This window comes from Podarcis vaucheri, assembly GCF_965113315.1.
Source record: "Podarcis vaucheri genome assembly, chromosome: 8".
NCBI classification, from domain to species: domain Eukaryota; kingdom Metazoa; phylum Chordata; class Lepidosauria; order Squamata; family Lacertidae; genus Podarcis; species Podarcis vaucheri.
Window position 1 is genome coordinate 94691875 of NC_138766.1, and position 16748 is coordinate 94708622.

A 16748-nucleotide genomic window follows, 5' to 3' on the forward strand; every position below is an offset into this window, starting at 1 on the left:
ACTAGATGACCCTCGTGGTCCCTTCCAACTCTACAATTATATGATTCTATTGAATGTTATGATTTTATAATGCTATGCTTTTATTTGATCTTCCTGGGATCTATGGCAAGTGGACCTCTTAGGAGACAGCTGGGTGCTCCCGTAAGTTAGTTGCAGCTCAGTTCCTTGTCTGCCCCCTTTCCGCATGGATAGCCTGACCCTCCCTGGATGCCTCTGACTCTAGCATCCCACGCCTTGCTCAGGTCCAGTGACCCTTTCTTGCTTGCCCACAAGTTCCCATCTCTGTGAGACTCCTGGGAGGAGCTTCATCTTCTTCCCCCAGCCTCCCACAGCTGCTGCCGTATCTGCAGGCAGAGCCCCCACGTGCTTCTGCCTTCTCTTTTGGCACTGAGCAAAGGGCAGGGTGCAAAGGGTTAATGCAGTTCCCTCCCACAAGATGTAGTAGTTCGTGGAGGAGGGTAAGGCTGTCAATGGCCAATAGCCATGGGGATGGCTCTTCTTGCCTTCTCTTCTCTACACAAGGCATACCTTGGATGCTGCCAACCTCAGGATTGGCTTTGGGGTCTAGCTGTCCACTTTTGATTTATTTCCCTCCCTCCCTGATTTATTTCCCCAGGATGCTCCGCTCTGAGGCAGCAGCTCTTTCTCCCCCCCCCCCACCAGTGCTGCTTGTTTTAAGATGGCCATGGTGCTGGCAAGTGGCCTCTTGCCTCCTTCTCAGAGTTGCCTCCCACCCGCCTCACACACTTACACAAATGTTGCAGAAGTGGAGTAAGCATTGCCCCCCCCAACCCCTTAAATTCATCTAGAAATGCCAAGACCCAGGACCCTGTTGGCCAAATGGCATGAGCCTAAAAGGAAGTTTTCATCCGGTCAGTACGACATAGTCTTCTCTCACTATACAAACAAGTTGGATTTATATTATTATCAATGACATGAAACTCCAGCATGTATTGATTGTAACCCCACCCGAGGTTCTGAGAACAGGATGACCCATAACTATGGATTTGAAGGCAAGTCCAGGGGTTGGTTGCGCTGTGGTCATTCTTCTTGCATCCCCCACGGGGAACCGTGCCTTCCTCCTCCTCCCTATAGCGGGATTCAGGTCCGTGAGGATTGTTCTGCCGTGTGCAAGTCCATGTCCTTCTGCTTGCTGGTCAGGAAAGCCCCCTCTCCAGTTGCCCCAGTGGCCACGCCAAGGGTCCCCGGCTCTCTCGCCTCCCAGCACTGCAGAGCAGAGTCATTCAGAGCCCTGCTTTCCTTTGCAGATGAAAGCCTGCTTTTCTTGCTTGCAAGAGGGTGCTCAGTCTCTCCCCAGGGATGGGCTGCCCTAAGTTCATCTTGGGTAGAACCACGGGGCTCCCAGTGGCGGCAGCAGCAGCAGCCAGGCACAGGCCGGAAGATTCTGTCTTTGTTTTGCGCGTGTGGCTTTTCCATCTTTCCCCTCGTAATCTCCTCCTCCTCCTCCTCCTCCTTCCTGAATCCATAATCATTTAACTCCGAATTGCCGACTTCCTGTCTCGGTCTTTACTCTGCAGAGGGCCAGAGTTGGAAAAGAAGAGAGTTAGACAAACACACCTGGGACCGCAAGCTGCAAGTGTGGCTGTTCCAAAGCTCCAGAGAACAGCCAGGGGCACAAGGGATTTTGCTCATTATTTCTCTCTTTATTAAAAATATTTATAACCTGCCTCTCGATCTGCGCAGGTTTCAAGACTAGTTCTGGAGCATGAAATAGCGCACAGTGCAACAACCAACTATAAAACACCATCATCAAAGACAAATAGCTTCATCCGAAACTGAAGAGCATGTTAAACAATCGCCAATTAAAAACAAACAAACCTGGGAAAATAAGTTTTAACCTGGCACCAAGACGGTAACAATGTTTGCGCCTTTCTCAGTGCAAAGGGCACCATTTCACCATTTTACAGATGGGCACCATTCTCCCAACTATACCAGTCCCCATGATGGATACAAGTTTTTCTTTAGAAAACCCTCCAGGCTGATATAGGAAGAGGCACTGCTTCAGGTATTTGGGCCCAAGCCATTAAAATCTTTAAAATGAAGCCTCCGCAGCTTGAATGGGGCTCAGAACCAAACAGGCAGTCGGTGTTATTTGTTCAGAGCCGGTGCCACATGGTTCTGTATGGCCCGTCCTGCTTTTCACTTGTTTCTACCCAGCGAGAGGCTGGGCCAAAACTCATTTGTGCCAGGGCCATTTTCCAGCCCTGCAACCCCCCCCCCTTGCTTCCCATGGGCACATTCTGTACCTCCCTCCACACATACCCCAAATCACTGGCCGTTTCTCCCTAATAGCCTCTCCTGCTATTATACTATTACTTTGTTTAACAAAATTTATATACTGTTTGATCGTAAGAACAACAACTTTATAAAATAAAATGTTTAAAATACATCCAAGACCTTGGTCAGCACAACCACAGTTACTTCTTGTTTTTCAGTGATTCTAGCTCACAACACGGCACTCATTTTTCTGTGGATGCTGAAATCTGGCTTCCTGCTGCACAATTTCATCTTCCATTCGCCTCCCTCCTTCTGCAGCTAAAACAGAGGGACCCTTTTTCCATCAGTGGGATCTGTTTCTGTTGCTGCATGCAGATCGCAGGAGGGCTAATTTGGTCTGAATAGATCACAACACTGCGCCATTTGGGAAAGGACTAGCTTTAGACTCTGAGTAGACCCAGTGCCCGGAGAAGCAGGTCCCTTCTACACAGAGCACGTGTTATCTCTTGCGAGATTCCCCCAGAGTTGTTTGGGGTCGCCTGCCGAGCGGCTGAAGCAGAGTGAGGGGCTCCTTGGGGCTTTGGCGTGGGATGTGGGAGTGCTGTGAGTCAGGCCTCTGCTTCTCGAGGAGCTGCCCTCGCTGCCTGCCTGGTGCCTCTCCCCAGCACCACACACTGCACCCCGGCATGGCTTCCTGGCTGCCACAGCCACCCGTAACAGGCAACCTCATCCTTTGTTAAAGGGGAGGAGGGGGGAGCGCAGAAATGGTAAAATTAAATTTCCCAGATGTTCAGGCCCCAGGAGCTCTCTTGCTGTCTGGAGAGGAAATGGGGATTCGGAAAATCCCGCCTCATATTTTTTTCCCCTATCACCTTGCCTTTCCGCTGCCATTAAGTTAAGCAGGAACAGTAAATTAAGGGGATTGCAAAGCAGGCCCATCTTTGGGGGAGGAGGAGGGCAGGAAAGGCCCCTCCAAGCTGCTGCCTTGCCCCAAACAGAGAGCAGCACAGCCAGCCTCCAGGTCCCCCCCCCTTGCCACTGGAAGAAAGGGTGGCAGGGGACAGAAGGACCCTGGAGTAGCTTCTTCTGCCTTTTAACTGGCTAGGTGCTGCTTGCTTCAGCCCCCCCCCCCCATATGCGCTGTGCTCTGGCTGGAGCTTAAGAGCGAATGGATTTTCGGGGGGGCAGTTCTGTAGCACTCTTAGGTCACAGGGGGTCTTGTAATGAACTGGCATTCATCTGCAAAAGTTTGTAAGCACAAGTAAAAAGGTGGTCACCAAAATCACCCCATAATATTTTGCCAGGGGGTGGGAGGTGCAAATAGGACTCCTTTACCCAGCATTAAGCAGCAGTGCTGCCTATCTCTCTCCTGATCCACCTTGAGTTTATGTGGACTAGGAAGCCACTGGGTCCACAGGCCACGTCACCATGGAGAGCTAGCAAGCACAAGGCAGAGGGCCTCTTGTGTGTGATGTTCACCTTGGGTTCCAGATGGGGAAGTTGGCTCTTAAAATCACATCCCTGGTCATCTTCACCGTGGCATAGCAGCAGGCACAAACAGCCTTTGCTCATGCTTTTAACTTCTGGCTTTCCACAGTGAGCTCCTGAGCTTCGTCTAACCTCCAGGAGAGGTTCTTGCTTTGGACGAGGTGGGGAAGGTTTTTGCTGAGTGCGTCAAGCAAGCAACTTCTGCCTGTTGCACAATTTCTCCCTTTCCACATCATATTAGTTAAGCTTTGCTTTTTCTATCAGTAACATGAGTGAGAATTCCCACGTGGCACTTTCCCTGTTTCTCAGAGTGGCCTCCTGCGAGTGGAGCTCAAGGAATTGGCTCCCTGGTGGCTCCAGTCACACCTGAATTTGAAGAGGCAGTGAAAAAGTTATTTTATATCTTCAGGAAGCTTGCTGCTTATTCTGTCCCTGCTTTTCACTTCTTCTTCTTTTAATATATTTTTATTAAAGATTTCTTGGTTTGCAAAAGTATGTGCAATGTCTCTTTTTTCAAGTTACGGTACATTTTTTGCAGATCAGATTCACTTGTTGAGACATTAGCATTACATAGGAACCTGCTTTTCACTTCTGACCTTGACTTTTCTTGCAGCTCCCACTCAGCCTGGGGGGGGGGCCGAGGGCAGCACTGTCTTGCTGTTTCTCTCCCCCCCTCCTCCCCCCTTCCCTGTCCTGAATGCCTGACCCCCATAGACCTTAGGAGGTGCCGCTGCCTCTATAGCTTTTGAGGCCACTTAGCCCCCTGCTGAGCTGGGACTTCAAAGTGGCAGCCTTTTCCTGCTCTTAAAGAAACAGCTGCTGGGGGGGGTGTTACAGCACAGTTCTTTGCAGGGGGAGTCCTCAGCAAGCCAACTGCGCTTGCTTCCATTGACTTCACCAGTGCTGAAGCAATGATTCTTCAACATCAACTCCGTTGGGCTGGTCATGTTGCGTGGATGCCTGATGATCGTCTTCCAAAGCAACTACTCTATTCTGAACTTAAAAATGGAAAGCGTAATGCTGGTGGTCAACAAAAGAGGTTTAAAGTGTGTCTCAAGGCAAATCTTTAAAAATGTAGTATAAACACCAGCAATTGGGAAACACTGGCCTGCGAGCCCTCCAGTTGGAGAACAGCCTTTACCAAAGGTTTCATAGACTTTGAAGACACTCGAACTCAGGCCGCAAGGGAGAAACGTGCTAAGAGGCAAATCCACACCGTGGCAAATCCACACCGTGATCAGCTCCCACCTGGAAACCTATGTCCCCACTGTGGAAGGAAGTGTGGATCCAGAACTGGCCTCCACAGTCACTTAAGGACTCACTGTTAAAACCATGCTTATGGAAGACAATCTTACTCAACTACGAGAGATCGCCAAAGAGAAAGAGACTCTTCCCAGCCTCCTCTCAGGGAACCAGGGACAGCCAAAAGGCAGTCAAGGCATCCTGTCCTGCTACAGCCCACAAACTGCTCTTTGCATTCCGAGAAGCCCCAATACTTTATCTCTCCCCAACACCCCAATCTCCTTTTTCGTAAATAGCCATTATTGTTGCAGAGAGATGTTGTGGCTCAAAAAAGGCAAAGGTCAGATCAGGTGGCAAGGAAAAAGCAGCCCAGTTTAATTGCTTCGAAGGCTGCGCTTGCACTTTTTGCTGCTGAAAAGTGCCTCAAGGAGTACTGCTTGCATGATGGCTTTGGGGGCCAGTTCTTTCTGCTTTGTGTTTTGTTGATTTTTAAAAATCTGTGGACTGCCCAAGGGGCATGGTTAATTGGGTGGCATAAAAATACAAATAAAAAGCCTGTTTGTATCTCTGAAATGAGGGGCAACGTGGCATTACAGCCTTGTGTTGACACCAATCTCCCCACCACCCGACTATCTCTATGAACTTGGGACAGCAACTTCAACAGCAGTCGTGCCAGTTTGCTGGGGAGAACCCAGCCCCTCTACTAAGAGAAAACCCCCCAAACCACAACACCATTTGAAATGGCAAGAGACAGGTACGGGTGCCCCTCATGCTTGATGCAGATGCCACATTTTGCATGTGTGGCCAGTACAAAAACACCCCACATTTTTGCTCTGGCCAGCAGGCAGTGCCTCAGCACGTTTAGCAAACATTTTGAAAGGATGCTTCAAAATGGCGACCCACGCCATTACAGTTTGCTCTACTTCATTGCCTTATTGCGCGAGTGATCATGCTCTTCTGAAGTTTACTATACAGCGGACAGTAGCAGCCAAGCATACTAGGACTCAATTTCTTGACTTTAAGAAAGCCGACTTCATAAAACTTAGGGAAGTGCTGGGTGAGATCCCATGGACAACAATACTAAAAGGAAAGGGAGTTCATGATGGCTGGGAGTTTGTTAAGACGGAGATAGTAAAAGCACAACGTCAGGCAATACCAATGAGACGAAAACATGGAAGGTGCCTAAAGAAACCAGGGTGGCTATCTAAAGAACTTTTAACTGAATTAAGATTAAAAAAGGATGTGTACAAAAAATGGAAAAGGGGGGAAACCACCAAAGAGGAATTCAAACAAATAGCCAGCACGTGTAGACACAAAGTCAGAAAAGCTAAAGCACAGAATGAACTCAGGCTTGCTAGAGAGGTTAAAAGCAACAAAAAAGGCTTTTATGGGTATGTTCGTAGCAAAAGGAAGAACAAAGAAACAGTGGGGTCACTCAGAGGAGAAGATGGTGAAATGCAAACAGGGGACACAGAAAGGGCTGAACTCCTCAATGCCTTCTTTGCCTCAGTCTTCTCCGATAAAGAAGACAATGCCCGACCTGAAGAATTTGAAGCAAATGATTCAGCAAAGGAAACACAGCCCAGAATAACTAAGGAGATAGTACAAGAATATTTGGCTAGATTAGATGTATTCAAGTCTCCAGGGCCAGATGAACTGCATCCAAGAGTATTAAAAGAACTGGCAGATGTGATCTCAGAACCACTGGCAGTCATCTTTGAGAATTCCTGGAGAACAGGCGAAGTCCCGGCAGACTGGAGGAGGGCAAATGTTGTTCCTATTTTCAAAAAGGGGAAAAGAGAGGACCCAAATAATTACCGCCCAGTAAGTCTGACATCAATAGCAGGGAAGATTCTGGAGCAGATCATTAAGCAAACAGTCTGTGAGCACCTAGAAAGGAATGCTGTGATCACCAATAGTCAGCATGGATTTCTGAAAAATAAGTCATGTCAGACTAACCTGATCTCGTTTTTTGACAGAATTACAAGCCTGGTAGATGAAGGGAACGCAGCGGATGTAGCCTACCTTGATTTCAGCAAAGCATTTGACAAGGTGCCCCATGATATTCTTGTAAAGAAGCTGGTAAAATGCGGTCTTGACTATGCTACCACTCAGTGGATTTGTAACTGGCTGACTGACCGAACCCAAAGGGTGCTCATCAATGGTTCCTCTTCATCCTGGAGAAGAGTGACTAGTGGGGTGCCACAGGGTTCTGTCTTGGGCCCGGTCTTATTCAACATCTTTATCAACGACTTGGATGATGGACTCAAGGGCATCCTGATCAAATTTGCAGATGACACCAAACTGGGAGGGGTGGCTAACACCCCAGAGGACAGGATCACACTTCAAAACGACCTTGACAGATTAGAGAACTGGGCAAAAACAAACAAGATGAATTTTAACAGGGAGAAATGTAAAGTATTGCACTTGGGCAAAAAAAATGAGAGGCACAAATACAAGATGGGTGACACCTGGCTTGAGAGCAGTACATGTGAAAAGGATCTAGGAGTCTTGGTTGACCACAAACTTGACATGAGCCAACAGTGTGACGCGGCAGCTAAAAAAGCCAATGCAATTCTGGGCTGCATCAATAGGAGTATAGCATCTAGATCAAGGGAAGTAATAGTGCCACTGTATTCTGCTCTGGTCAGACCACACCTGGAGTACTGTGTCCAGTTCTGGGCACCACAATTCAAGAAGGACACTGACAAACTGGAACGTGTCCAGAAGAGGGCAACCAAAATGGTCAAAGGCCTGGAAACGATGCCTTATGAGGAACGGCTAAGGGAGCTGGGCATGTTTAGCCTGGAGAAGAGGAGGTTAAGGGGTGATATGATAGCCATGTTCAAATATATAAAAGGATGTCACATAGAGGAGGGAGAAAGGTTGTTTTCTACTGCTCCAGAGAAGCGGACACGGAGCAATGGATCCAAACTACAAGAAAGAAGATTCCACCTAAACATTAGGAAGAACTTCCTGACAGTAAGAGCTGTTCGACAGTGCAATTTGCTGCCAAGGAGTGTGGTGGAGTCTCCTACTTTGGAGGTCTTTAAGCAGAGGCTTGACAACCATATGTCAGGAGTGCTCTGATGGTGTTTCCTGCTTGGCAGGGGGTTGGACTCGATGGCCCTTGTGGTCTCTTCCAACTCTATGATTCTATGATTCTATGATGAACGTGCCATTACTTGAGTGCAGCTAAATAGACCTAGCTGCAGCCTTCAATTTAGCAATCCATTCCCAGTAACACATGCAGGGCGCCCCCCCCCCTCAGAGCTTTCTACCCTCTGCTTTCCATGGATCAGGTCAGCCAATTGATGGGAGGTTCAGGGTGGACAAGCTCACCTCCTCCTTGGGGACTGGTTTATAAGCCTCCCTAGGCATGGCGACTGGCACTGAAGGCACAGGGCGTGCACTTTAGAAATAAATAAATAAAATGCTCTTAAAAACCCTCTGGCCACTGTGGGGAACAGGATGCTGGATCACGAACACCTGTGGTCCACTCCTGCATTGATGCATGTTGGGGCAAGTGGCAGCTGCCACAGCCAGTGAAAGAGGTGGTGGTTCTCTAAAATCACAGGTAGCTGCCAGCTGTGTTTCTTCACAGCAGGAGAGCAGCTCTATGTGAAGGGGGAGCAGCGGCGTAGGGACGTGCACATGGCAAGTGTAGGGCTGTTCCATTCCTAGTGCATCTGCCTGCGCTTCCCCTCCGTCAGTCGTCCCTAGTTGGCATGATGGGAGAGGCAGCAGCAACGGTGGGCTGGAAGGTGGAGCCCTGGAGATCAGGTCAAAGGGCAGTTTGCCCCAGGAAAGTATTGGCAAGGCTGGACTGCATAGGGGACACAAGTGGAAGGAGCCAGTGGGACAAAGGGGAGGACTTGGCCTTTCTTTGAACCAGCCTCTAAAAGTCTTGGCTCCTGTCAGTGCCCCTGCCACGCTTCTAACATGCTCTTTTCCCTTCCTTCTGGGTGGGTGGGAAACTGGTACAGCACCATGTATGGAGAAGGCTCCAGGTTCGAAACCTTACGGGCATCTCCAAGTAAAAAGGTTAGATAGGAGGGGATGGAGAAGGGAGCCCTACCACCCCCTCCAGACCCTGAGAAGCCACTGCCAACTAGAGCGGACCATACTGGCCCGGGCAGGCAGTGAGTCTCAGGCTGCTGCTGCTTCTGTTCCACAAAGCAAAGACACCAAAAAGCCACTTGGTGTCTTCGCATCCATCTTCTCAACTAGCAGCCGCCATCTCCGCCCACGCTCAGGGCAGCAAGACAGCAATTCAGTGGGATTAAGAAACTGCTCCTCCACTTTTCTCTCCATGCAAAGAAGAAGAAAGAGGGCAGCAGTCTCTGACTTAGGGAGACGGGAGACGCTGCCACGGATTAGGCTACTCTTCCCCGTTGTGTCTGTGCTGCTACCTTTAACTTTTCAGGCATCCCCAGTGAAAAACAGGCGACTTGCTGGGTCGGACATAGGCAGATCTCACAGGAATGTGGCAGTATCAACAGCGTCAGCAGTAAAATGCCCATAAGAGTACAAATTGAGGGCATTCTCTCCACGTTTGATTCCTTTGCATAGCATTTGAGCATCCCTACAGCAGGGAGAATCAAAAGCCTTCTTCCCAGGCTGCTTCTCAGCATTTCCCTTCTTCCACGCCATTAATTGCAAATAAATTACTCTCAACCTCAGCACTACTCCTTAGGGACATTCCTCAATTCTCCCAGCTTTTTTTTGTTTTGTTTTGTTTTTTAAATTGAGGGGGAGTATTTTCAGAATCCTATCTTAATCATTGTTTGTTTATTTCAGATTGAATTAATTGATAAGCAAAGAAATGCCACTCGGTCTCTTTTTAGAAGAGTGGAGAAATGAGTTCTTGCACCGCCATAACTAGGCTGTTGCGATGGGGCAAGCTTGTGTTTAGCAGATCAGTTGATAATAGTAGAAGGAGGTTTGCTCTGCACAGGAAATGTTTGGCAAAGTATTAAGGCAAAAGCCAGTGGGGTGCCAGAGATGGTCACTTTTCCTGACCTGTATCTCCCCCTCCTCTGCCATGACCTTTTGAAGTCCCCCTGCCTCACAGATAAGTTTACAGATTTAGTTTCTGTTGCAAATCTCCCTTTTCACGCTGCTGAAACTCAAGAAGGTGCCTTTCCCCAGCTTCCTCCAGAGTTCCTTGACTGAGTCTGGAGGCCTCTCTGTTCCCATGTGCCACATGCATGCCCACCTATGCATCATGCTGCTCCCCCAGAATGTCAAGAGCATTGCTTTATGTGGGGATCTGCACATAGGCTGGAGTGGGCTGAGCTTTTTGGAACATCTTCGATGCTGCTGCTTTGCACTTTCTGCCCCAAGAAGCCTTAAGAATTTGGCTGCTAGGAAGCTGTGCCCCTGCCCTCACCACATGCTCAAATCCCCTTAGCTTGGGCATTTTGAACTCTCAGCTTTGGGTTCGTGGGGTGTAGGAATTTGCTCATTCTGAAATGCGGAAGCCAAGAGCTCATCAAATAGACCAATAAGTAGATTTACGCACCTTTTAAATTTGCATGATAACGGGTCTCAGAGGCACAATCTTCTCTCAACAATTTCAGCCCAAAGACAGCAACTCTGAGAGTGAAAGCAATTTGGAAATTACACTGCGAATTCAGGGCTATACCACTTTTTAAAAAACAGCTTGCTTTTTAAGCAGTGTGTTCTCTGTCAGTGCCCCACAAATAGCAAAGATGTTTGTTTTACAGTGTCCTAAACCTACCTTCTTTCCTTCCTTCCTTCCTTCACACCATTTAGATCAGTTGGGGGATCTGTTTATGACACACCATTTCAGTTAGGAAGAACTTGGCTGGAATGTGGCAGTTGCCAAGCCTTGTGCCCTAGACAGCTGAGGGCACGCGAGACGAGGGGGTCAAAGGAGCAGAGGTCCCAGCTGGCATAGCAGCCTGCCTGCCTTTCCCCCTCTGCCCCTGTCATTCTTGCTCATGCTGCTTTGCTCAGCAGCTTAAGGAATCTGAGCCCCACCCTTCTATGCACCAACTTCCTTGCCTATCCTATGTATGGTCTGCACAGCAAAGTCACGCTTGTCAGCTGCCCTTCCTTTTCTGCCCCTCATGGGCTGAGAGTTTGCAGAAAGGAGAACTGCCCCCTTTGCGCTGTCTTTCTGGGAGGGTGAAGGTGGAATGGACCGTCCAGGGGGTGCCTGCGGTTCTACCCAGAGCAGCTGGAGTCCGATATCTAGGTGGATGGAGCCATCTTGGCACTTGGGGCTCCCTGGACTCCCTGCCTCTTTTACTCTGATAGGAAAACAAAGGCTGTGTGGGGCGCTTTGTCTACACACGCACACAAGCCCAGAACTTTCCCCTTTTCTCTGGGACAGTTGCAGATGTACAGCACCTCAGTCAGTTGGTTCTTCTCTGTAAATAAAGGGCTGAGGTGAAGCAGCCTGAACGGCCAGGATTGGATTTTTATCCTTTTTCCTCTTCCCCCATTTTTCCATATGCCATAAACGTTTTTATTTACTGAGTATTTAAGAGCTTCATCACACCTTAACTGCAGTTGAGGTTTTGTAACTGGGCGCAAGAAGAGGCCAGAGTGGTGTGTCTGAACCAAGAGAGAGTTGGGGACGGGAAGGAGGTTGCCTTTGGGAATGCTTCCAGATGCATTGCAGTGCGTGGTCTGCGTGGCCCTCTCCTGCCGGGGCTGGAAGTAGCAAATGCACAGGGCGACCTCGCTGCCACAGGGGGCTTTGCTTAGCCCCCAGCTCTCTAACTGGTATGCTCACAGGCAAGCCATACTGGTGGCCACTCTCTCGATTTGGTCCCCAGCACCTGATGCCTCCAGCCTGTCAGCCGTGGGTAGCCTCCCTCTTAAAACAAGGGCCACGCCAGTAGCTGTTGGCAAGGAACTCTGTGGGTCACTATTTGTTAGTCCTGAACCTGCTTCTAGCCAATTTCATTTGATGATCCTGACTTCTCTTTGTGCGTTGCCAGTGGCTTTATCAGTTTCCATGCTCCATGTTACCTACTTCCCCCTCTCCACCCCACACAATGCAGAAAACAGCTACAAGGTGAAGGCTTCATCAGCAATTATTAATTATTTATTATTATTATTATTATTATTATTATTATTATTATTATTATTATTATTATTATTTATGGCCCATGCCAACAACCAGGTTGTTTTGCTGGCCCATTTTCTGTCTTCTCTTCAGAGTTTCCAAATGTGGACACACTGCATTTCCTAACAAGTTCCATTATGCAATTAGTGTGAGTAAGGAATTTCTTTCTTTCTTTCTTTCTTTCTTTCTTTCTTTCTTTCTTTCTCTCTCTCTCTCTCTCTCTCTCTCTCTCTCTCTCTCTCCCATCCCCCCAAGATTTCAGACTAAAATGCAGCCAGTTCCCAGTAGCTTGGAAGTCCAAACCAATAATCTGATAAAATAAATTAACCACAGGTTTCAAATGTGGGGTTTTAAAACTAGAACCATCATCTTCTAAGGGGGTCAACAGCACAAAAAGATTGCTAGGCAATTTTCCAGGTTGTTTGCTTTCATGCTAGCTGAAAGGATATTCCTTGTTAAAACACAGTCAAAATAGTCCTTTCTGCTGGAGTGTGTTAAAACTCCCCTTTGGATTAATTTTTCCCTGTTGTTCAAATGGAAATTGCTGGGGCACTTGTTAAACTAACCTGCTTAATAAGGGACCAACGTACAGCTGTTGCATATCCAATGGATATGTTTTTCGGGGGGTGGGGAGTAGGATTTGGGGGGTGGGTGGGCTGGAGACCCTCTGCATTCTGGAAAGGACCATTGTTCTGGCTTTTTTTCTTACTCTCCTAATTTTATTTTCACAACAGCCCTCCGAGGCAGTTGAGACTGAAAGCAGCTTGCCTCAGGATTCCTATTACACTTCAGGGCTGAGTAAAGATCAGAATGGGACGAGGTGGAGGTGTCTCAACCTCCCAACCTAAACTTTTTTTGGGGGGTGAGGATATATCTCCTGCTAAGCAGGCAATAGTGCTCATGACGGAACAGACTGCAAATCCAGCCACTGCGTAAGAAGACAAAAGTAAGCTTACACCTACACTAAGGGGGGCTGGTTTCTCCTCTACAGAGAGACTCCCCCCCCCTTTGGTTTATGAGAGGAGCAGTACGGAGGATGAGGGGCAAAGATGGTGGGGGATCTCGCGGGAGGGCCAGGTGAGCTGTGCTTGCTGCCCATACCTTGGCTGGGTTGAAGTAGAGGAGGAATCTCAAGCAGCCCAAACCCCCATGCCTGGGATGAAGGTGGGAAGGGGCAGACAAGGTGGTTGCTCACTGGGGAGTGAAAAGCTAAGGAGATGAATGAGGGAAGTGACGGGTGGACAGGCAGTGACTTAAAATGCTTCCCTCCTTCCTTGGAAGCCCCTTCTAGCTCTTCATCTTGGGCATTTCCCCCAGACTCATTCCCAGACTGAAGAAGTGGCGGCGAAACTGGGTGGTAGCTGAGGATTGGTGCAGGACAGCCGAGTTGCCGTTGCTCAGGGCTGGGGAGTGGAGGGAGGTGTTCCTTCTCTCTACCCCAGACTCACCAAGGAGCTCAAGCCACTCATTCTCTGGACAGAGACATGTTTACCCAACCCTCTCAAGCACTGCGGCGAAGTAGATCTTGCCTCGGACAGATGCCCTTCAGAAAGCCACACACACACACCCCCAGTGCTGGTTTGCCATTTGTGATGTGCAAACCAAGTGTGACCTGGGGGTCTTGGTGAGGGTGTTTATTCTCTGGGCCCCTTCGCCAACACCTCTGGCTTCTCCCTGGTCTCTTGAGCTGCCCTGTTTCCCCTGCTTTCCTTGCACTTATCAGCTCCCCTCCCAGTCCTTTCCAAGCACCATCTCTCTTGGGCCTGCTTATGAGAGAAGTTTAATAATTCCCTCTGGAAATGAAGTCTCCCAGAACCCTGCGGCACATGGAGGAGTTTATCCACTTTGGCAGCAGCGCTGACTGTTCCTTCCCGCATCCCAGAATCGTCTTAACCTGCAGTTTCTTTGTGCTCCTTCCACCCCCTCCCCCCCCCTGCAAGCCAGGAGAGCCCAGGACTTACCATCTTCCTCTGGTTGCTGAGGCAGAAAGTGCAGATCTGTTTGGGCTGGGAGTTTTCGCTCTCCCTCATGGGGGGACTACTGCTGCTGCTGCTGCTGCTGTGGTGGAAGAAGGCTGGCGTGGTGTGGCACGGCTGGCCATCTCCACACGCGTCCCCCACCAGGAGGACATTGCCCAGGTGTGAGATGTAGCTGGAGGCCAGGCGGAGCGTCTCGATCTTGGAGAGCTTCCTGTCGGCCGGCTCGGTGGGGATGAGTGTCCTCAGGGCGGTGAAGGCCGTGTTGACGCTGTTGGTGCGGTCCCGCTCCCGTGCGTTGGCCGTGTGGCGCTGCCGGGGCTCCCTGTTGATCCGGTTTGCCTTCTTGCTGCGGCGCTTGCTGCTCTTGAGTCCGTACCCGCCGGCGTCCAGGTGGTAGGGCTTGTCCTCGGACCCCGAGCTCTCGCTCCCATCCTCCTCGTCCTCCGAGAGCATGCTGATGTCCGGGTAGAGGAAGCGGCTGGGGGCTGAGCGCAGCATGGCAAAGGAGGACATGGCTAGGAGGTCGGTGAGAAGAGAGTTGGCTTCCTCCTTGTGGACCTGCTGCCCTGTTACCTCTGCTCTCTCATCCTTTCGTAGTTCTGCGCAGTGCAAGGAAGAGGTGGGCAGGCAGCTCCCAACAACTCCTTCCCCCTGACGCCTTGCCGGTGGTTCTCATCCACTTTCTCTGGCTGGCTCTGCTAGCTGAGAAGGAGTTAAGCTCCGTGGTCACACACTGCGCAGCTGGTGTCTCCTCTTTGCACACGTGTGTGTGCGTGCTTGCATGTGCTTAAAGCTGCTTTTGGAGTGTGGCAGGAGCCAGAGAGCATTTTATAGCACCAGTGAGTGGTCTGTCAGACAAGCCCCTCCTTCCCCTCTCCTCCTCTTGCTCTGCTTGCAGCAGTTTCACGCCTACCTGAGCATTCCTTCTTTTTCCGTTTGGGATGGAGGAGGGGTTGTCAGCCGGTGGCCGGAGGCTGTGGGGAGAAGGGGAGCCCTGTGTGGGCTTCACCTGTTGCTGCCTCCAGGACCCCAGACTCCCAGCCTGGCAGATGTGCTTGTGGGGTAGAGACCACAGAGGTCTTTGTCCATAAAAATTCTTCCGCTGCTATCGTGCGCTCAGACTAGAGTAACTTGGAGACGTCTAGCCCTGCACAGCGTATTATTTGAAAGGATGGGGTGTGAAGCACATGGTGACTGCTCTCTTGTCTTGAAAGGATGGGGGTTTGGATTGGGGGGAGGGCGCAAATGTCTCCATTTGGTTGCTCAGAAGCCGCCACAAGCCCAAGAGAGCAAATGCTGGAGCAGAGGTGGAAGATGAAGGGGAGCCAAGCTAGACCCCCTGGCAAGGGGCTTTCCCTCCCCCTCGGAAGAAAGCCCACTGGGGGACGAAGCTGAGCCAGTTTGGAAATTAGTCATTCCTGGAGAGAAGTGAAGAACAAAGAGCACTCCAGTCTCTCTTCCCTAGTCACTTCCCACCAAGCAGAACCAAATCGATCCTGCTGCTAATGGAGCACAGCAGGAAGGAGAAGCCCTCCTGCTTCCCCCAGGTCTGCTCTGGAGAAGCAGCAGAGGCAGCTCCCCCTCCTCTTTCTCGCCCGGATGCCTGCCTTTTCAGAGCCCCCCAGGACCCACGGAGCAGCACTTGTCTTTCCACCTTATGAGGGCATTCATTCATTTATCTCCTCCAGCCACACTCCTAATGCCTGATACCCTAAGCCAGGCTTTCCCAGACTTGGGTCTCCGGCTGTTTTTGGGCTACAGCTCCCGTCATCCCTGACCACTGGTCCTGCCAGCTAAGGATGATGGGAGTTGTAGTCCAGAAACAGCCGGAGACCCAAGTTTGGGAAAGCCTGCCCTAAGCTAAGGCAAGGAGCACACCACTCCTTCCTTTTGCCTTTGTGGCCCCACCCTGAGCTTTCTCTCCTGTGGCGCTTATGCATACAGAGGGTGCCTTGTCCAGCATGTCTTGGCTGCATGTCTCTTTCAGCAAAAGGCCTTTGCCAGCACCTGCCCTCTGGAGATACCAGGGCTTTTGAGCCTGGGACTTTCTGCCACTCAGCTACATGCTGTTGTTTAGTCGTTTAGTCGTGTCCGACTCTTCGTGACCCCCTGGCCCGGAGCACGCCAGGCACTCCTGTCTTCCACTGCCTCCCACGGTTTAGTCAAATACTCAGCTACATACCCAATAGTTTTTCTCCCAAATGGGTGGAGGCAGAGTGAAGCCTTCACTGAGGTGCAGCACAATGGGGCTCCTCCTGGCTGTTTCTCTGCAGAACTCAGAAGCCAGGAGATTTGGGGATGGGGGATAAATGCGCAAGAAGAGACCAGGATGCCAGGCTGACTTCTCTCCCTTGCCTAGCTGGCTAGACACCCCCAAGATTCGGCCTCCCTCCCCATCCGTATTTTGCTTCTGTTTACACAGCCAAGAGGATAACCAACTTAGCACATAAAAAATAGCCCTTTTCATAAGCGGGTGGCCAGCAGGAGTAGTGTGGAATAACCAGGTTTGATATTCCTCCTCTTCTGCCTGAGAGCAGCAAGGCTCTTCTCAACCCTCCTTCTCCCAGATCAGCCCCTTCATGGGAAGGCAGAGCGCAGGGTAGCTGCCTGGGTTTTTTTTGGGGGGGGGGTGGAGCCTAGTGACCAGGTTGCCCATCCATTGACGCTTCCACTTCCTTCCTAAGAAGATGAAGAAACAC

General features: G+C 50.1%; 2 protein-coding genes across 3 annotated transcripts in view; one reads left to right on the forward strand and one right to left on the reverse strand.

Moving 5' to 3' along the window:
* The window catches only part of BOP1 (BOP1 ribosomal biogenesis factor), a 66259-nt gene that overhangs the window by 39353 nt on the left and 10158 nt on the right, over nucleotides 1–16748 (forward strand). The window lies entirely within an intron of this gene.
* Nucleotides 828–15673, reverse strand: SCX (scleraxis bHLH transcription factor). 2 transcript variants are annotated; one of them, XM_082235969.1, is made up of 3 exons: nucleotides 14032–15673; nucleotides 10493–10566; nucleotides 828–1532 (listed from the first exon to the last, which is right to left on the reverse strand). In XM_082235969.1, exons 1-2 carry the CDS (start codon nucleotides 14560–14562, stop codon nucleotides 10519–10521), a joined length of 579 nt encoding a protein of 192 aa, XP_082092095.1. In that variant the 5' UTR covers nucleotides 14563–15673; the 3' UTR covers nucleotides 828–1532; nucleotides 10493–10518. The 2 variants fall into 2 exon arrangements, with proteins under 2 accessions (XP_082092095.1, XP_082092096.1); XM_082235970.1 differs by lacking the exon at nucleotides 10493–10566.

Excerpts from the sequence above, each read along its gene's own strand:
- SCX (XM_082235969.1), bottom strand. The coding sequence starts at position 14,562 with ATGTCCTCCTTTGCCATGCTGCGCTCAGCCCCCAGCCGCTTCCTCTAC. Across the intron at positions 10,567-14,031 it reads TCAGCAACCAGAGGAAGATG|AGTTGCTGTCTTTGGGCTGA; the intron begins GTAAGTCCTGGG and ends TTTCACTCTCAG.